At 44.7% G+C, this 21,673-nt stretch overlaps 1 protein-coding gene and 1 non-coding gene across 3 annotated transcripts in view; one reads left to right on the top strand and one right to left on the bottom strand.

Moving 5' to 3' along the window:
• Nucleotides 1-20,923, top strand: part of mtfmt (mitochondrial methionyl-tRNA formyltransferase) — a 43,186-nt gene extending 22,263 nt beyond the window's left edge. The window contains exons 3-9 of one of the 2 annotated variants that reach the window (XM_075461731.1): nucleotides 4,571-4,693; nucleotides 12,902-13,004; nucleotides 13,132-13,207; nucleotides 13,293-13,384; nucleotides 13,456-13,528; nucleotides 20,278-20,351; nucleotides 20,534-20,923. In XM_075461731.1, coding sequence (XP_075317846.1) covers nucleotides 4,571-4,693; nucleotides 12,902-13,004; nucleotides 13,132-13,207; nucleotides 13,293-13,384; nucleotides 13,456-13,528; nucleotides 20,278-20,351; nucleotides 20,534-20,716 — 724 coding nt within the window. In that variant the 3' untranslated portion in view covers nucleotides 20,717-20,923. The remainder of the gene's footprint in view (nucleotides 1-4,570; nucleotides 4,694-12,901; nucleotides 13,005-13,131; nucleotides 13,208-13,292; nucleotides 13,385-13,455; nucleotides 13,529-20,277; nucleotides 20,352-20,533) is intronic. The other variant, XM_075461819.1, reaches the window with a different exon arrangement.
• trnat-ggu (transfer RNA threonine (anticodon GGU)) lies at nucleotides 10,285-10,357 on the bottom strand. The gene has a single exon. It is a non-coding gene; the product is annotated as a tRNA-Thr (tRNA).
• Nucleotides 20,924-21,673: the final 750 nt, after the last annotated feature.

The raw sequence follows: 21,673 nt of genomic DNA, 5'->3' as shown, positions 1-21,673 counted from the left end.
CTGAAGGCTTAAGATCAATAAACTGCTTAAACCTCCAAACTTAAAAGTAAAACACGCTCAAACTTAGTGATGATTAACTATTCAAGTATATGGAGGTATCAGAAAGGTGCCAGAAAGATGATTTGTCACAGAAAGACAGATGTGCAGTCTTCCGAAAAGTTAATGGCACTTTTTCTTTCAGAGATGATGATGATACACGTTCATTGAATCCTGATTGGCTAAAAACCTGAACAACAACCAGTTTTATAATGAATAGCATGAAGCGCCAAAACCAATAAATCGCAAAAAAGCACAGTTGAAAATACAGATAACAGACAATCTGACAATCTTTGTTATTCAACATTTAATTTCACTCCATCAAAAAAGCAGATCTTTGTCCACTTTGACAAGCTTTTCATAGCAGAGCTAAACTAAAGCCTCAACAACCTCACCAACACAAACGAGAGCAGTCAACAGCTCCCACTGTTCAACATATTTCTTAGTGTCCCCATGTGGCAGCAAAACATTTCAACATATAGGCATGCATTTGCGAAGCTCCAATGCAGCCTGCAGAAGTATTTTCAGATGTTCACACAGATCTTACATGCTCCCTGGACCCACAGCTTCCCTGACAGACCTACTGTCTCACCCCTCAGTGATGGATCTTAACATAGCCTCATCAACATCTCCCTCCACACCAGGACATAATGAGTAATGCTTTGTCCACCTCTCATCTGTCTGTCACCATAACTAAGCTGAAGAAGCAGCTGGAAAGACTGAACCAGAACAAGGCTGCAAGTCCACATCAATCACCTCTTCAACCTTAGCCTGAGTCAGGAAAAACTTCCAGTACTGTGGAAGACATCCTGCTTCATTCCAGTACCTAAACAATCTCATTGATATACCCTCAGAGACTACAAACCAGTTGTCCTAACATCCCACATCACTAAAGTCCTGGGGAGACTGTTATTGGCTCACCTGAATAAGCAAGTAAACACCTTTCTGGACCCTCTACACTTTGCTTATCGTCCTGGGGTTGGTGTTGAAGATCCCATCCTCAACCTACTTCAGTGAGCCTTCTCATCTGGACAAAGCAGGCAGCAATGTGAGGATCACGTTCTTTGATTCCTCCAGTGCTTTTGATACAATTTAGCCCTGCACTGTTATGTAAGAAGCTGCAAAAAAATACAGGTAATGACCCCACAACAACCTGGATTATTGACTATCTGACAAACAGAGCACAGTTTGTGAGACTGAAGGGTTGTGTGTCTGAGAAGGTCAGCAGCCCAGGAGCACCACATGGCACTGTACTCTCACCGTTTCTCTTCACTCTGTACATCTCAGACTACCAGTATAACTCGGACGACTCAGCTGTTGTTGGGTGTATCAATGATGGACAAGAGGCTGAGTACAGGGAACTGGTCAATCACTTTGTGGTACGGTGTGGGAACAATCAGTTCACCTTAAACATGAACAAAACAAAATAGATTATTGTGAATTTTAGAAGGACCAGCAATAAGCCAAATATTGTCTCCATTCTAAGTGAAGAGGTGGAGGAATATAGATACCTGGGTGTTCACCTGGACAGCAGACTGGGACTGCAAATGCAACACTGAGGCTACAAGAAGACACGGAACAGATCATACTTTATAAGGACGTTTTAGGTCCTTCAATGTCTGCACCAAGATGTTTCATATCTTGTATAAGTCTGTGGTGGAGAGTGCAATCCACTTTGAAGCATAAGTTGGAGCAGCAACAGAATTGGAACTTTTGGATCTTTTTTTTTTTCCAATTAAATAAAATTTTTCTTTTGGGAAATAGTACAATTTTGCTAATATACTGCAATAATACAATTTCCCTTTGGGGATTAATAACGTTAATTAATAATAGTGCATTACAAAGTGGCATGATGTGAATACATGTACGGTTAGCTTCAGAAATAATCTGTTGAATTAACAAATTGTAGCTGTTGAACTAAACATATTAAACTCAGATGTACAATGAAAGTGGAATTACTATGCAAGCTTTTAGCTTTTAAAATGTTAAAGGCTTATAACTGTAGCTTTTTTTATATGTAGTACCCTCATCCACCAAGGCAACTGAACCATTGACTCAAATTCTGCTCATGTTGTGAACTGTTTTCTTATTATGTCCTCTACACTGAAGCAGGTAAAAGGTCTGTAATTGAATCAAATGTCCTATTTGCATTGGACATGCAAGATCAAAGAAGATATTAATGCAAATTATACTTAAGCCTGATTTATGGTCGTCTGGGAAAGGCTACGGAGAGCCCTCTCCGACGACGGAGACCCTCCCAGAGACGCTCTCCATTGGTTGCGTGCGTCGGCCAAAATTCCTATCTATCCGCCGAGGCGACGGAGACTCGCGGAGAACACAAGGGTTGTGATTGGTCGGCTAACTACATAATTTCCGGAATCACTTTTCCGATTTAGCTCCTTCCTATCACAACAACAACACCACCATTTTTGAAAGAGTTTACTGTGTGCCGGTCAACATTTGATAAAAAATATTTGCATTTCAATATCAATAAGCTCCAACTCCAACAACAGTCTTTCTCTCTCAGTCGCCATCGTTCACTGTGAGGAGTGGAACGGAGCCGGAAGGTAAACAATCAATCAACGATTTTCACGATAGATGATGCGAGATTGGGTCGTCTAGCGTAGCAACACCTTCTGATCGAGAGGTGCGTATCCGACATCCCGACGAAGAATTTTGAAAGGCCTCTGCGTGACCACGGAGTCGGATTGACGGATAGCGACGGAGTAGCATAACGAGGCCTTTAGGCTGGAAGAAAAAAAAATCAAGTGAGCATTTGGAGTGGCTTGCTACATTTTGAGAAAAAAAAAAGTTGAGTTCTGCAACTTGAAAAAGGTCAGGATTCACATAAAGGAAAAGCACCTCCACAACTGAAGAGCACCCTCCTGGAAGTAGGTATCTGGTCATCCAAACCTACCATAAGAGCTTTATGAGAGGAAAGTTTGTCAGAAGGTACTGAGTATTCTTTAAATTCAAAGTAGAAAACTGTTATTCCCCTCAAAGGATTCCCCTAAAAGGACTTGACTGTATATACATCTGCAAATGCATACAACCCAAGAGATTGTTCTGGTCCTCTTACCTCCACCAGAACAACCTCTTGGATCCCTATCAGTCCGGGTTCAGGTGGGCCACTCAACTGAGACGGCCCTCCTAGCAGTAACTGAGTCACTCCAAACTGCTCGAGCTAACTCTCTCTCCTCTGTCCTGGTTCTCCTGGACCTGTCTGCAGCATTTGACACAGTGAACCACCACATCCTTCTCTCTACCCTGGAGGGAATGGGTGTCTCTGGCTCTGCACTCTCCATGTTCTCATCCTACCTGACAGGTCGCTCCTACCAGGTCACACTGAGAGGGTCTGTGTCGAAGCCATGTAGGCTCAGCACTGGGGTTCCGCAAGGTTCGGTCTTGGGTCCTGCACCACGATGCACCACCTCCAGCTCAACCTGGACAAGACTGAGCTGGTGTTTCTCCCGGGGAAGGGCTTCCCGCACCGAGACCTGGCCATCACCATGGATGACTCCGTGGTGACGTCAACCCGGACTGCGAGGAATCTGAGTGTGACCCTGGACGACCAACTGTCGTCCTCGGCAAACATCGCATCAGTGACCCGTTCCTGCCGATTCCTCCTGTACAACATCCGGAGGATTCGCCCCTTCCTCACCAACAAGGCAGCACAGGTGCTCATCCAAGCTCTTGTCATCTCCCGCCTGGACTACTGCAACTCGCTCCTTGCTGGCGCCCCGGCTTCTGCCATCAGACCTCTGGAGCTGGTTCAGAAAGCTGCTGCTCGTCTGGTGTTCAACCTCCCCAAGTTGTCCCACACGACTGCCCTTCTCCGCTCTCTATACTGGCTCCCTGTAGCTGCTCGCATCCAGTTTAAGACACTGGTGCTAGCCTACAGGGCAGTGGACGGAACAGTTCCTTCATACCTCCAGGCTATGGTCAAGCCCTACACCCTCGCCCGACCACTTTGCTCTGCGGCCTCCAGGCGCCTGGCTGCCCCGTCACTCAGGGGTCCCTGCGCACGATCGACATGGTCACAGCTTTTCTCTGTTTTGGCACCCCGATGGTGGAACGATCTGCCGACTGATGTCAGGACAGCTGAGTCACTGCCCATCTTTCGCCGCAGGCTGCAAACCCATCTCTTCAGAAAGCACTACCCAGATCTGGCCTCTTAGGACATCACCTGCTCCGTCCCAGCTTCCTACGTACTTATTTGTATCCTAAATTGTTTTGCTTTCTAAATGGTCTTTGTTTTCTAAATTGTCTTTTTTCCCATTTGTCTAGGTACCTAACTTACTCTAGCACTAGTTATGCTCTTAGCTGTATGGTTTTGGAAGGAAATGCACTTAGGATTTCTTGTGACCTGAAGTTCTTTTGCCTACCGATGTTGAACACACTCATTGTAAGTCGCTTTGGATAAAAGCGTTGGCAAAATGACTGTAATGTAACAACCCAATCCAGACATAAGACATGAAATGAAACGGTATATTTATTGTGTCTCTGCTTCTGTGCATGCGCTCTTTTGTTGCAGCGGGATTTTGAATGTTCACCCCAGCCTGCTGCCAAGGTGGCGAGGTCCAGCACCCATCTTCCACACAATCATGCATAGTGACACTGTGACAGGAGTCACTATCATCCAGATCCTCCCTCACAAGTAAGCATAACTTAAATGTGCAATTCTTCAAGATTTTGTAACGTGATTGTAGCAGCGTGTATAGTTAGGCAGGCGTATGACGGGACGACAGGACTGAACACATGCTTTTGATTACAAGACAATCATTTCTATCACCATCATCATATAAATTGACAGTCCATTGTCACAACATTTGCTTTTTCTTTGTCTGTCATTTTGACAGACAGGGTTCTAAAAATCCCGTCATAATCTAATTTTACCCGTCGCTTTAATTTTAAAAATGATATAAACTATAAGTACTGAAGTTTAAATGGTCTTGTTCCAAGTTGTATTTATCTTGTGATAATAATGACATATTCAATAGCATTTAATTTTTATTCATTTTTAATTAATATTCAGTCTGCACAAGCTGAACAGAGAATCCACACATCAAGCAGATGTATAGCAGACAAAACCACTGACTGTGGCCCCAGTAGCTACATATGAACAATGAAATTAAATGATTGCACTTATGAGCAGTTCACCTGCTGTGGCCTGAATGCACAGTCTCGCACCTTCCTCCTGGTCCGCATGGACTTGGATTGCGTGCCCGCTTGTGTGTGATCAAATGTCTCAATTGAGATTGCTGCAGAGGTTATTGTCATGAGGTTTTGGACTTTTGACTCGGACAGACGATTTCTCAAGGCTGTTTTGTTGTTGTTCTGCATCCACGCTCTGCTGCCACACTGGAGACTGGAATTACAAGCGCCACTTCAGCCAAAGATTTGAAATCAGGGAACAGTTTTCCAAGTGAAGTGATCAGAAGTCGGCGAGACTCTCTGAACGAAGGAAGCAAACGAGGTCAGGCATCAAGAGAAACAGACAGATGGCCTTCAGATTTTTGTGTGGCCACATGTAGTCTCAATGAGAAAAAACGCTGCACCCAGTGTCTGCTTTTAGAGTGCTCTGCCTTTTTTGAGCAGCCATTTTGAGTGCACAGAGCTGAAAATCTGCGAACTTTTCAGAAAGGTTCAGGTGTCATCAAAACTGCTTTATTTTTAGACAACCAGTCATATTGGCAGAAACTGGTACCCTGGTAGCCAAGAAAAGAATTTAAAAGTTTCCAAAATTGCCTGCTGCAATCACAGTGAGAATAGAAAGAAACAAAATAACAATAGGATAACTGATAATAATGAAAAGAAAATACAGTGAACCCTCGTTTTTCGCGGGGGTTACGTTCCAAAAAGAACCCGTGATAGGCGAAATCCGTGAAGTAGTAACCTTTATTTTTTTTACAATTATTATACAATGAAATACTCCATTTCAACCTGGAGAGACTCACACGGAGAGATAGGGAGACAATTGCAAGGTTTATTGTCAATATTTCTTTGGCGCTCGGGCCCCGGCGGAGGACATGCAAGCTGAACCGCTGTGAGCTTGCAAGTCCGGCATAGGGAGATAGATGCTGAATATCTTCCCCCCTTGGGACCCGAACCTGGTGGCGGAGTCATACAAAGGAAGGAGATGTCGACTTGAGACATCGGGTGGAGATGGGGAGGTGGTGGGATGCAGCTTGCCGATGAACCGGTAAAGCCCCAGGCAGGAGCGCCTTATATGTGGATCTGGATGGTTGATGAGCGATTGCCAACACCTGGAGGTTGATGAGCGATTGCCAACACCTGGAGGTTGATGAGCGATTGCCAAGACCTGGTGAGTCTGCCATGTTGAATTTGCGGCTAGCCTTCATTTCAACCTGGAGAGACTCACACGGAGAGATAGGGAGACAATTGCAAGGTTTATTGTCAATATTTCTTTGGCGCTCGGGCCCCGGCGGAGGACATGCAAGCTGAACCGCTGTGAGCTTGCAAGTCCGGCATAGGGAGATAGATGCTGAATATCTTCCCCCCAAAAACAGAGCCGGGGCCGAGCTGGTGAGGGACTGGCTGCAAGGTGAGGAAGGAGCCTGTGAGAAGGGTTGCCCACCCTCCAAAAAAAAGAAGAGAGCCCGCCTGGGCTGCGGTAGACTGAGCCTGCCTGGGCTGCCTGAGGAGAGAAAGAACGAGAGATTGAGCCCGCCTGGGCTGCGGCAGATTGAGCCCGCCTGGGCTGCGGCAGATTGAGCCCGCCTGGGCTGCGGCAGATTGAGCCCGCCTGGGCTGCGGCAGATTGAGCCCGCCTGGGCAGCCTGAGGAGAGAGAGAACGTGAGAGTGAGCCCGCCTGGGCTGCAGCAGAGTGAGCCCACGTGGGCTGCCTGAGGAGAGAGAGAACGTGAGAGTGAGCCCGCCTGGCTGCCGTGGATTGAGCCCGCCTGGGCTGCCTGCGGAGAGAGAGAACGTGAGAGTGAGCCCGCCTGGGCTGCAGCAGATTGAGCCCGCCTGGGCTGCCTGAGGAGAGAGAGAACGTGAGAGTGAGCCCGCCTGAGGAGAGAGAGAACGTGAGATTGAGCCCGCCTGGGCTGCCTGCGGAGAGAGAGAACGTGAGAGTGAGCCTGCCTGGCTGCCGTGGATTGAGCCCGCCTGGGCTGCCTGCGGAGAGAGAGAGAGAACGGGAGAGTGAGCCCGCCTGGCTGCCGTGGATAGAACCCGTCTGGGCTGCCTGCGGAGAGAGAGAGAAAGGGAGAGTGAGCCCACCTGGGCTCCCTGCGGAGAGAGAGAAAGGGAGAGTGAGTCCGCCTGGCTGCAGTGGATTGAGCCCACCTGGGCTGCCTGCGGACAGAGAGAAAGAGAGAGTGAGCCCTCCTGGGCTGCAGGGGAGTGAGCCCGCCTGGGCTGCGGCAGGAACGGTGAGCCCGCCTGGGCTGCGGCAGGAACGGTGAGCCCGCCTGGGCTGCGGCAGGAACGGTGAGCCCGCCTGGGCTGCGGCAGGAACGGTGAGCCCGCCTGGGCTGCAGGGGAGTGAGCCCGCCTGGGCTGCGGCAGGAACAGTGAGCCCGCCTGGACTGCAGGGGAAGTGAGAGAACGGGGAGAGTGAGCTCACTTGATTTGCCATAGAGATCGAAAGCCCCCTTTTTCTGCCAGAGAGATAGTGCTGCCAGAGAGAGAGAGAAGCGACAATTAGAGCTGAAGGACTCCACCACCAGTAGTTGCGAGAGCTTACCTATAAGCTGAGCGAGCGCTGAGCAGCGAGCACGGATTGAAGGTCTGGACGGATGTAGGAGGAGTAGGCTGCCGAAGACCAGCGACCGAGCTGTTGGAGCAATGCCTCAGGAACACCTTGGACGGCTGCGGATGTAGCTGCCCCAATCCGAAACGAATGTCCGGAGTATTGGAGAGAGGAAAGGCCAGCTAGAGCCAGGGATTTCCTAAGGAATCTGATGAACCATGCTGCAGTCATGGGGGAGCCGTCGGGAGTGAGAAACGAGGGGCCAATGGAGGGGCGGAGTTTATGGCGTTTGTAAGCAAATTAAATCATGGCTAGGAAGGGACAAAACGGGCCGCCGAGACAGGCTATGGAGATGTCGGCAGGGCCTTTGCCCTTAGAATGTTTGAGGTGGAGGTCAAAGTGATCGGGAACAAAACCAAGTCGTCGGGCATCAGATCTACTGACGGGTTGAAGACGCCCTGAGATGTGAACTCGCCTACCCTAAGGAGTCCGTAGAAGGCCAAGAGAAAACACTTGACAGGAGTGCTTTAAGGTACGAAGAAAAGGGGGACGACCTCTGGGTTAAAAGAAGGCTCTTAAGAATAGAAAAGTGATGGATTTTCTGCCATCGAGCTGGGGAGGAGAGTGCTTAGCCATGCCCTTCAGGAGGGGCTTAATGGCATGGTTAGAGAACAGACTCGGGCATGAGCCCAGATGATAGAGTTTTGCATGGAAGTTAAAGCCAGCTAGGAGGGATCGAATATGAGGGAGCTTGAAACGTCGCTGGTCAAAGCTATGCAGGAGAGCCTAAATAAAACTATTAAATGTAAAACGTGTTTTTGTCCTTTACAAAAGGGGAAAATTCAATCAAAGGTTAGCAACCCTGCAACCACTGACATGGATGCAAAACACGAGTAGCTGAAAGACAAAGTAGAGCCAGTAGATCAGCTGCTACACGAAAGCACCCATTTACTCATTCAAATATTAACAGCTCCGAGTGCTAAAATCAACAATATTTCATTGATCTGGGACAAAAGTAGCTGTGTGAGGTGCGCCCAGACAAGATGAGAGATGACTGCTGTCACACTGCCTTGGGAGCGGCTGATTGAGAATACGGTGGCGTCGGTTTAAAAACAACTAATAACAAAATCTATCATGCGGCACGATACTCTGCAAATGTCCCGCAGATCAGTGTGGCCTTGTGCAGGAGGCAGAAGCGTCACAACATTCGAGCAGCTGCCAGCAGTAAAGATTAAAGCCCTGTCTAACGGGGCAGCAGCAGGGCGTGAGGCAGTGCCAAGTAGCATAGCAGGACACTGCAGAGCTGGGCACACAGCGCAGAACCGGGCACAGCGAGCAGAACCGGGCACAGCAGGGCACGGGAGAACAGAGCAGGGTACAGCAGAGCAGAGCCGGGCACAGCAGAGCAGAGCACAACAGAGCCGGGCTCAGCAGAGCAGGGTACTGCAGGGCAGAGCATAGCAGGGTACAGCAGGGCACAACAGAGCACAGCAGAGCACAGCAAAGCACGGGAAAGCACAGCACAGCAGAGCAGGGCACAGCAGAGCAGGGCAGAGCATAGCATAGCAGGGTACAGCAGGGCACAGCAGAGCACGGCAAAGCACGGGAGAGTAGAGCAGGGCAGAGCAGGGCACTGGAGAACAGAGCAGAGCAGGGCAGAGATGTGAGCGCAGTCACTAGCTGTGATGGCTACTGCTGTGGTTATGTCCAGCTGTAACGGTTTATGCTTCTTATGCTGCTCCAGAACACGGCAGCTTTAATGCTGCATTGCAGCAGCCGTCGCTTTGCATCGAGCTGTTGCATGTCATGAACACTAAAACAAATGTGCTGCAGCCATGATCCTAACAACGCCAACAGCAGCCCCAGTGACAGCCATTTCATCTCAAGGCTGTACTCACAATCACAGCTAGCTGTTCGAGGAGCTCCTCTATACATTTGAATGCAGTGGTGTAGCTGTGTACATGTCGCCACGCTGAAGGACTCTTTATGTGGTCTGCAACATATCCGCATACCAAACGTATTGTGTCACAGCACAGCCCTGACTTCCCTTGTGGGAAATGCAATGTGAAGACCGTTTGAGGTAATGCGAACATTTCCTCCAATTGTAAAGTTCTGCCTTCCAGACAGCAAGAGAAAAATACGCCTGCATTTCTCACTTAATACGCACATGACTGTTTTCACATCAGAGTCAACATCATAGTCAGTTCCATCGTTATTTCGGTCACTTCCTGGTCTGATTTAGTCAATATCATTACAAGTTAATACTCTATCATAGTTGAGCTGCAACACTTATGAAACATGGTGTCACCAACATCTTTACATGCTGATCATGTATTAACAACGCCTTACCCAAACAGTTTGGTCAGTTCTTGGCTGCAACATCATTTCGTTAGACTAAGAATAAATGGTCCTGGTTAGCAAGACATCATGTTTTGTGATCATTCAAAGAGGCACCACTGAGGATGCTGTGATGGTGGTAACAGAGCTGAACTTTGACTTTAAGTGCAAACATCTGTTGATTATACTGCTACGCCCAACGTAGGGATCGAATCCACGACCCTGAGATTACCAGTCTCTTGCTCTACCGACCGAGCTAGCCGGGCTGTTACCTGTACGGTGATCAGCTGGAGGGGGCCGGCTTAACGGAATGGACGGACAGAGGGCGCTACTGTGGCCGATGGCCTAGCATGAGAGCAAGGGGAAGCAAACAGGGAGACCAGGTGAGGCATGTTAAAACAACGGAGACAGAGTCCCGCATCTTACCCTGTGATGAGCCGGGGCGAGCTTCGGCGAGGGAAAACGCACCCAGGAGAAGTTGAGAAGCCTGTTGATTCGGCTGCTCCGAAGAAGTCGGAGGGGGGGCTGTGCGGCTAGCTGGGGCTGCGGGGCTAGCTGCTGCGGCGGGCAGGAGGTGTTGTGGAGAGAGCTGCGATGGATTGTTGCAATATATCCATGGAGGAGATGAGAGCTGCCGTGAGCTGCTGGGCGTCCAGGGGAGGCAGAGCTGAAGACAGATCGGGAAGCGAGGAGGGGGGCAGAAGTCGAAGCCAGCGGAGAACCAACTGGAGCGGAGGAACCGCAGGGGCGGGGACGGCCTCGGCTTCGCTTAGCCGGAGGCGGGGATCGCTTCTTGGACCTTACCAGCTGTGGGTGGGGAAGGAGTGGATGAATTGCTGGTTTGGAGAAGCTCTGCCAAAGAAGCGAGCTGATCGGAGCCGAGGCCATCAGCTGGGTGGATGCCCTTGGACCGGAGAACAGATGCTGAAAAGCCGGCAGCAGAGAGAGGAGCGAGCCGGGTGCTCCGACGAAAGGGAGCGGGGAAAGCAGGTTTGGAAATGCCAGAATGACGGATCGGAGGCCTCTGAGCGGCGTCAGAATCCGAGTCAGACATGATAATCCTGTGGGGTTGACCAACAAGCGAGAGCTAATGCATGCAGCTTGCCGATGAACCGGTAAAGCCCCAGGCAGGAGCGCCTTATATGTGGATCTGGATGGTTGATGAGCGATTGCCAACACCTGGTGAGTCTGCCATGTTGAATTTGCGGCTAGCCTTCATAATACATTGAAACCAAAGAACAAAACCTTTTTACAGGCCCAAGCATTTGTTTAACAAATAAAAGTACTGTATAAACGTGTTTTTTTTTTTTTTTTTTTTTTACAAATAACTACTGTAGCCTACTGTAAAATAATAATTTTAATCATCAATACGAACTGAAGGCTTCAAATTGCGGAGATCAGCACCGCGATCTCCGCGATTAGAACGGGAGAAAATGGAAAAATGATTTTGAAAAAAAATACAAAGTACAGTGGGACAAATAGTGACTCACGTGTATTTCACTGCTCTTCTGACTGAGCTGCTGCATCCTGACTCTGCTCTGTAGCGTTTTTTTCTTCTAAAGCCTGCTGTGCAGGTGTGTTTTTTCGAGAGAAGAACTTAGTTATCGGTAGTTGTTGTCGCTCTTTTTTCTTCTGGGCAAAAAGATTTTTATATACCGACATGCCACCATCGATTATGTTTGAGATCTGTAATGAACGTGTACGTGTACATATTAAACCGCAACGTTATTGACACACAGGTAGAGAAGAAGCGGAGAGACTGTTTAGGTGCCGTTTACACATACCCGGGTATTTTGAAAAACGAAGACCTTTCCCTTCGTTTGTGCCTTTCGTTTACACACAAACGGAGTTTTTTCCTCCGAAAACGAAGCTAAAAAAAAACTCCGGCAAAAGTGGAGATTTTTTAAAAACTCCGTTTAGCGTTTGTGTGTAAACTGGTTGAAAGACGAAAACGGAGTTTTCAGAATGGAATGCGGAGTTGTCGTCATAGTACAGAGCCCCGCCCGTATCCACCATAGTGGCAGGATAACGCCATTCATTGTTTATCTGGCAAGCATGGAGGTACTAGCAGCATTTATTTTGTTGAGAGCTATACTCGCTTGTGTGATTTTGAAAATTACACTCCTACAAAGTATTGAACAACAAAGGCGCATTACGGCGCGGAGGGCAACAATTGCGGAGCTTCTGTTGGCAGACAGAGCCCGGCCATACCACCGCCAGCGACGGCGATTCTGGATTAGACCCGGACGGACTGCTTTATGGTGGGAAAATTTTGAAAATGGCTTTGTTGTCCCGGAGGAATGGAGGGAAAATTTCAGGATGTCACGATTTTCACTCCTTTCCCTAGCAGAACTGCTACGCCCGCACATCCAGGGTGAGAGTACTCACATGCGCGCTTCTGTTGATGTTGTGAAGAAAGTTGCCTGTCAGCGGTTCTCTATTAGGCTTCTTATTGGCTTGTGTGGAATTCTCATTGTTCTAACACTGCCACCGTCAGGCTTGGCGTAATTTAACAGCTCCTGATAGCGTATTTCTCCGGATCAATGTAGACGGGGTTTTTTTTAAAAACGGGGCTGTGTGCACGGGTTTTTTTTTGAAAACGAAGGTTAGAAAATATGCGTTTTTCAAAATACCCGGGTATGTGTAAACGGCGCCTTAGCCAATCAGAATGCAGAACACAATGCACGATGCAAATCCGTGAAGCAGCGAGACCGTGAAAGGTGAACCGCGTTATAGCGAGGGTTCACTGTACAGAAAACGCTGTGAAAGCTCAAATTGATGACACTAATTAAAATGTATTCATGTCCCAGATTTGACATTGGCCCAATTCTCAACCAGGAGGTCCATCAGGTACCAGAAAGCTGTACTTCAGATGAGCTTGGGGCTACCCTAGCAACTAAAGGAGCACATCTGGTGAGTCCATGGAACAAATAAGTATGCTATCATTTCACTAGAATAGTGTATATATATATATATATAAATATATATATATATAAATTTATAGAATAATATATTACTGTGTTTGAAATATTGATTTCAGCTGATTGATACATTGAAGAAACTCCCAGAAAGAATTGCAAATAAATGGGAGCAAGGTCAGACTGGTGCAACATTTGGTATGTGGGTCTGAGCTACTAAGACACACTCAGAGTATAAGTGAAGAGGAAATCTTTTAACTAAGACTTTAGTTTTCTCCTATAGCTCCAAAGATCAGTACATGCATGAGCTGGTTGGTGTGGGAGGAACAGACTTGTGACGAAATTTCTTGCCTGTATCGTGCCATCGGATCCCGGGTAAGGAACAATAAACTGATCTGGAATCAAGAATTTTGAATATCGCTGCAACTATCCTTCTCGGTTTGCAGATACCTTTGAGGAGTGTATGGATGGGCCGAACAATAAAACTTCTGGATTTTGTTGGAAAATGTCATGTATCAGGTAATTTTCATCAAAATCTGATTTGACCATAAAGGTAGAGTGTTTTCTTTTTTCTTTGACATATCCACATGGATGAAGAAATGCCACCTTCAACTGAACCTTTCTTAAGACTGAGCTTTTCGTCACCCCAGCTAATCATCCTATCCAACACTATATCATCATAAAAATAGCCTTTTCAACAAAGGTTGGGGGAAACCTGGATGCCATGACTGATGACCAGCTGTGCTTCTCTGACCATGGGTCACTTGACCCTTTACAACATCAGAAAAATCAGATTGTATTTGACTCAGTATGCCACTCAGTTCTTGGTGCTTGGTCATCTCCTGCCTCAGCTTGCGCAATGCTCCTCTAGCAAATCTCCATGTTTGTACAAGAAGAAATCCCTACATATGTTAAAAAAACAGCAGGTTGTCTCGTATTTGAGCAACCAAAAAGGTTGGATGCCACTAAATTACACATTGACCTCCAATGGCTACACGACTCAAATTCAAGTCACTAATGCTACCTACAGAGGGACTTCTGGGTCTCCAGCAGTTGTTTAAATGCAGTCATACAGACTTATACTCCTTCTGGACTACTGTTCCTCTCAGGAAGTACCTCAGGTAGTCTACAGATCTCTACACACAAGTCAGTATCAGTCCAGATCAGTGTTGTATAAAGTACTGAAATCTCACACTCAAGTAAAAGTATAGGTACCCCTCCAAAATATGACTTTGGTAAAAGTCCAAGTCACTGACTGAAATGTTACTTGAGTGAAAGTCTTAAAGTATCCAAAATGTCTTGTACTTAAGTATGAGAATTACTGTAAAAATAGATGTACTTAAGTAATGTAATGAAAAGTATAAGTAAAAAGTAAACAAGGCAAATGCAGTTTGAATGACATTTTTTATATGTTGGTAAACTTTGAAGGTCAAATACACTTAAAATCTACACACAACCAAGTGCAGGCAAAATTTAGACCAGCTTTAGACAGAAAATACAAACTTTGTGAAACTTTAAGTTTTTCTTCTTCAAGTAAGGTCAGTGCTGAAAATGAGGCGTACATTACACCATTAAGAAAAAAATGAAACAAAAGAGGCTGCTACTGTTATTGCCATCATTATAAACAAAATTTAAAGAAAAAAATAGGAGAAAACTGCAACTTATCTGGCATCTGAAGAGGAAGACCTTTTTTAAAACTACCGTAAAACCTGAAAAAGGGGAGTTTCTGTAAAATAGAATTTCCACGTCTTTGGGCAGGCATAACATGCATGGGGTCAAAACACTGTTGTGTTTTTTTTCTCTCTCTATTTTTTTTTTGTAACGAGTAACTAAATCAAATCAAATCAAATTTATTTGTATAGCACATTTCATGTACAAACAGTTCAAAGTGCTTTACATAAAATAAAAGCATTGCAGCAGGGAGTGCAAGAAGCATTAAAAATATATAAAATAATATAAAGAGAAACAAATAAAATCATTTAAATGAATTTAAAATCAGGCAACAGTCTAGATAAGTTAAAAGATATTTCATGCATAGACACATGAGAAAAGAAATGTTTTTAACCTGGATTTAAAAATGTCTACATTTGGTGAAAGTTTAATCTCCACTGGCAGTTTGTTCCACTTATTTGCAGCATAACAGCTAAATGCTGCTTCTCCATGTTTAGTCTGGACTCTGGACTGGACCAGCTGGCCTGAGTCCTTGGATCTAAGAGCTCTGCTGGGTTTATATTCTCTGAACATATCACAGATGTATTTTGGGCCTAAACCATTCTGGGATTTGTAAACCATCAGCAGGCTTTTAAAATCTATTCTATGACTGACTGGAAGCCAGTGTAAAGATTTTAAAACTGGTGTGATGTGTTCAGATCTCTTAGTCCGGGTTAAAACTCCAGCAGCAGCGTTCTGGATGAGCTGCAGATGTTTAATGCTCTTTTTGGGAAGTCCAGTTAAAAGAGCATTACAGTAATGGAGTCTACTGGAGATGAATGCATGGATGAGTTTCTCCTGGTCTGTTTGGGAGAGGAAACCTTTCATTCTGTTGATGTTTCTGAGGTGGTAAAAAGCTGCCTTGGTGACAGCTTTGATGTGGCTGCTGAAAGTCAGATCTGAGTCTATCAACACTCCGAGGTTACGAACTTGGTCAGTGATTATAAGGTCCCGAGTCTCAAGATATGTACCAACGCTGACCCTCTTCTCTTTGCTACCAAACAGAATGATCTCAGTTTTGTCTTCATTTAATTGTTGAAAATTCTCTCTCATCCAGGTGTTTACTTCCTCCAGACACTGACACAGAACGTCAGCTGGACTGCAGTCGTCCGGTGACAGAGACACATAAAGTTGTGTATCGTCTGCATAACTGTGATAATTGATGTTAAAATTCTGCAATATCTGACCCAAAGGGAGCATATACAAGTTAAACAGAAGAGGTCCAAGAATTGACCCCTGGGGGACTCCACAAGTCATGGCCACTCGCTCAGATTCATAGCTGCCAATAGTAACAAAATAACTCCGGCCTTCTAAGTAGGACCTGAACCAGTTAAGGACCGCTCCAGAAAGTCCAACCCAGTTTTCCAGCCTGTGCAACAGGATTCTGTGATCTACAGTATCAAACGCAGCGCTGAGGTCCAACAGAACCAGGACTGAAACATTACCAGAATCAGTATTCAACCTAATGTCGTTTAACACTTTGACCAGAGCTGTTTCAGTGCTGTGATGACGTCTGAAGCCTGATTGAAACTTATCAAGACTTCCACTTTCATTCAGAAAGTCGTTGAGCTGGTTAAATACAACTTTCTCAATAATCTTGGATATAAAAGAGAGGTTAGAGACAGGTCTGTAGTTGTTCATCATAGAGGCATCTAGAGTTCTCTTCTTTAGGAGTGGCTTAATGGCAGCTGTCTTTAGTGACTTGGGAAAAATGCCTGATGCCAGTGAGCTGTTAACTATTCGTAGGAGATCACTTTCTACTGAGGTAAAAACAGTTTTTAAAAAGTCGGATGGTATTATGTCCAGAGAACAAGTTGTTGATTTCAGTTGCCGAACTGTTTCCTCTAGGATTTTTAAATCAACATTATTAAATTGTGACATAACGTCAGAGTTATTTCTAAGTTTTAGACACAGATTAGTTTTCTTGTTTGTCTGTGTTGCGTGAATGTTTTGTCTAATTGTTTTGATTTTTTGGCTAAAAAAGTGGGCAAATTCGTTGCATTTCTCATTGGAGAGGAGGTCTGGGTTTGACTGTTTAGGAGGATTTGTGAGTTTTTCCACCATAGCAAACAGAGTTCGAGAATTGTTGACATTCTTATTAATCATTTCAGATAAATGCAGCTGTCTGGCCTTGCACAGCTCATTGTTATAACTACGCAGGCTTTCTTTGTACAGCTCATAGTAAATCTGAAGCTTTGTTTTCCTCCATTTACGTTCAGCTTTCCTGCATTCTCTTTTCAGATTTTTGACCGTAGTGGTGTTTCTCCATGGGGTTTTCTGTTTGATCAAGGTGCTCTTGATTCTTATCGGTGCAACAGCTTCCATTACATTAAAAATTTTCAAGTTAAAATGATCCAGCATTCCTTCAACCGACTCTGCGCTCATTGTTGGTAACATAACTATGGCCTCCCTAAACTGAGCACTTGTTTTCTCATTGATGTGCCTCTTCTTAACTGAGAAGCTGGTTGTTTGAACATTCTGAGTAATATGTAAATCAAATAAAATACAAAAATGGTCGGACAAGGCCAAATCAGTAACAACAACAGAAGAAATGTCAACACCTTTAGAAATGAGCAGGTCCAGAATGTGACCTGGAAGGTGGGTAGGTTCTGTTACATGCTGCCACAAACCAAACATGTCCAGCACAGAAGAAAATTCTTTGGCATTACCATCCGTCATATTATCCATGTGAATGTTAAAATCCCCGGTCAAGATAAAATGGTTAAAATCAGTCGAAATAACAGACAATAATTCAGAAAAATCATCAATAAAACTTGCACAGTATTCTGGAGATCTGTAAATGATTAAGAACAGGATTTTAGGAACACCCTTTAAAATAAAACTCAGATATTCAAAAGAAGTGAAATCACCAAATGAGATCTCTTTACACTGGAATGTATCTTTAAATAAGGCAGCCTCCCCCCCACCTTTCCTCCCATTTCGGCATTTATCCATAAAACTAAAGTTTGGGGGGGCTGCTTCATTAAGAACAGTAGCACTTGTGCTCTCTGTTAACCATGTTTCTGTCAGAAAAAGAAAATCTAAATTGTGTGAAATTATGAAGTCATTAACTAACAGTGACTTATTGGACAGAGATCTAATATTATGTAAGGCTAGCTTTGTGGAGTTTACACTGGTCTCTGTTGTATTCTGAGTTGTACGTGGTACCGATAACAGATTAGATAAATTCACCCAGCAGGTTGACTGTTTTCGATTCCTTCTTTTACTAACTAATACAGGAATCCTATTGGGCCCCAGCTTGTTCTCAGAACAGCTGTCAGAAGTCGGACTTCTATAGCAGGGACCCTGAACACATCATGGCATGGTATCTTTGGTTTGAACAGTGCTATCTTTGTTTTGAACTCTGGGTGTTCCGCTGCTCCTTGAACATCCTGCACATCCCCTCGTGTCCTGCTCTGCCAGGACAGATGATGTAAGAGGAGGAGGGGGTGTCCTGCGTTTCTCGGTTGATGGTGGTCGCTGGAGTCCTGGCTGGGATAGAGACATCCTTTTGAGACCTTGGGTGATGTGGAGTAAAGGGTCTGGTGAGGGGGGAGGGCTGGGGGTTGTTTGCCTCATTGCTATGTGCTTCAGTCTAATCTGTACAGTCATGTTTGGGTTTGCCGTCCCAACAGCATGACGTAAATGTGCACCAAGTAATCTGCATCCAGTTCGATTGGGATGCACGCCATCAGGTCTGAAACGCTCCTTACAGTTCCAAAAGATATTAAAGTTATCAATGAACTTAATCCCATGGGCGATGCATGCATTTGACAACCATGTGTTCAGGCCGAGAAGTCTGCTGAAAAGTTCAATTCCTTTACCTACAGTAGGAATGGGGCCAGAAATGGAGACCCGGTGTGCTCCATAGTGACACAGTCTCTCCAACAGCAGAGAAAAGTCTTTCTTCAGGATCTCAGAGCCAGTCTTCCTTCTCAGAATATCAAAAGACCCTGTGTGGACAATGATCATCGTGCCATCTGGATGAGTAGACAAAATGGTCGGCAAAATATCTATCAGTTCCCTGACTGATGTATCAGAAAAAGTTATATTTTCCGTCTTCGCCATTCTGACATGCTGTGTTATAGAGTCCCCGATCAGAATGGTGTCTATTGCTTTTTGTGTGGAGGTGTCGATCACTTCTGTAGTCCTCACCTTGCTTGTGGGATTTGGGCTTCTCCTGATGATCTGGTTAGCCCTAGGCTGAGGTTTGGGGCCATTTCTTTTGTTTGTCTTCATGTTTGGGTTACATTCATCATCACACACTCTATTTTGAGTCAATGGATCGTATCTATTGTGCAATTAAACTTCAGGTGGCGGAGTGAGTGCTGGAGGTTTAGGTTTGGTGCTGGGTTTACCTCTGCGACGGACAACATGAGACCAGATCCTGGCTGGGGTTGATGATTTGGGTTTGGCACCAACACTGTTCCAGTGGGAGATGTCAGTCGGACCGTCCGGTTTGGAAGCTTCACCAGATATTCCAGTGTCATTTGGACAGATCCAGGGAAGTGTGTCAGCCAGGGCTGCAGTATGAGATTCCACATCAGCTGTGATCCCGTGTAGAAATATCTGACTTAGTCCTTTGGCACATGAAGGCTCCACAGCCTGCGCAGGAACTATAATAGAGTCAATAAATTCCTCGTCGTTACGAATGTCTTGCAGCGTTTCAATCCTCTTCTCGAGCTGTGCTATCTTCGCAAAGAGTAGCTCACACTGTGTGCAGCGCACTGATACTGCAGGGTTAGGAGACATTTTTTCTGTCCGATTCTCTTTGTAAACAGGAGGGCTAATACCGTTTACAAATATACAATTAAAAGAAAAAGAATAAAAGAATAAAATTATATCCAAGACTTGTGGAAAGAAGTAGAATGATTTAAAAGCGAATAAAGCAATAAGCAGCAGGAGGAAGCAGAGACACGTCTGCACTCTTCAGAAGCAGGAAGTATGAAACCGAACAATGAAAATGTATTGGAGTAAAAGTATGCAATTAAGTTCGGAAATATAGTGAAGTAAAAGTGAAAGTTGTCAAAAAATTTTAAACTAGAGGAAAGTACAAAGTATTCCAAAATATACTTAAGTACAGTAGTGAAGTATTTTTACTTCGTTACTATACAACACTGGTCCAGATACTGTAAAACACCCCTGCTACTGACACCCTAAAACACCCCACCTGAACTTACTAGCACATCTGTACTTAACCGACTTAAGTCTCAGTCATTTAGATAAATGTTAATTGATTTTGCCTTTAATGTATAGACCAGGGATTCTTACTGCACTTAAGTTTGAATATTGTTTCTTTATTCCTATAAGTTGTTTTTAATGAAAGGATGTGCTAAATGGCTAAGTGTAAATTAACCAGATTGCACCCCTTTAGTGGTAAGTTGTTGGCATTCAGTAGTACCAATCAGAAGTTTGGACACACTACCCGTTTTTTGTTTTTTTTAACAAGTACTGTACATGCACCTGTCTTGGTATGCATATGCTGTTGCCCTATTTAATACTACTACAGTAATGTATAACATGGATGCTTTGACCCTGAGCCATAATTTATTATTTAGATCAAAGGAAGGCACCCATCCCTGGCTCTGTGTGTTATGAGAAGGAGTCCAATACACTGGCTGTCTGCTGTAAGGTTTGTCCAAGTGATTTTTTTTTTTTGTTTAGCACTTGGAAAGAAAAATTTAGTTTTAATTTAGAGCCCACATTATACCACATTATTGTGAATGCAGAGAATCCTTTTTTCCCATGACGTTTTGTGTTATTCCAGTACTTTTTGGTTGCTCAGCTGTTTTCTGTATTTGTTGTCTTTTCCAGGATGGCTGGGTGGGGTTCAAGGCAGTGCTCCTGAAAAAAAGACTGTCAGCAACTGATTTCTATAATGGCTACCTGCATCAGACATCCAAGAAGAACACACCCAATAAGACAGCTGAAGGACAGTTTGTCAGTAAAAAAGCAGGAACTAAAGAGACTCGGAGAAGAAAGAACTCAACATTATAATTGTAGAAAAATATTCTTGCTTGATGTATTTGCTTGAAAAATGATATGATCTGATAGAAGCAATATCATTCATTTGATACACTTCTGTTTGCAGACATTTATTGTATTGTTGAATTTATATACTTGTTTAAAATCAGGTATTGATTGACTAAGTCAGTCAATCTCAAAATAAAGAAGTTGTAAATGATTTTTTAAAAGAGAGTGCCTTGGATGTTTTTTGACATTAAAGTTTTTGCTGCTCCCTCCAAAGAGCTCCTCATGAATACCCTGCAGTATCTAAGAAGCATCCTACACAAACGCTTCTTCGATTAAGAAAGATAAAGGCATGTGATTTGTTGGGCTTTCTGGGAATCCATAAGTCTTAAGTCACTTTACTGCTAACTTATAGGTAGAATTTATGATGGTACATAATGTGCATGCTGTGGTGGAAATCTGAAACGAATGAAGATGGTGAGCTCAAAGTTGTAGTTTAACAAATATTTAGTATATCCGTTTGCAAAATGGATCAGATAGATACAGAATCTCATGAAGAAGAATAGGGTCAGTCAGTATTTAAGTCCTTCAGGTCAAGGGATGTCAGTTTTACAAAATGCTGCTATCTAGGAGAGGATTAGCCACCTCCATTAGCTTGGGGTTGTAAAACAAATCTGTCTGCTAAAGCAATTCCAGATACCTCTCCTGTCACTTAAGAATGCATTCTACCAACACTTTAGTCAACATGAATAAAGAAAACTAAATAGATGGTAAAGTATATAAAAACAGTTGAACAACAATGAATAACTCATTCTTGTACTTCAGCAGCATGTTGTGTTTTGACGCTGTACCGGTGGTTTAAGATGGCAGTAAGTAATCTTACAAAGGTACATTGGGGAAAAAAAGGATATTGTGAAAAAGTCATCCTGTTCGCTTCTCCTTTCATATACAGTGGGGAAAATAAGTATTTGATACACCACCGAT

The sequence above is a fragment of the Odontesthes bonariensis genome, chromosome 1 (assembly GCF_027942865.1).
Source record: "Odontesthes bonariensis isolate fOdoBon6 chromosome 1, fOdoBon6.hap1, whole genome shotgun sequence".
NCBI lineage: Eukaryota > Metazoa > Chordata > Actinopteri > Atheriniformes > Atherinopsidae > Odontesthes > Odontesthes bonariensis.
This window is presented reverse-complemented; position numbering and strand designations above follow the sequence as displayed.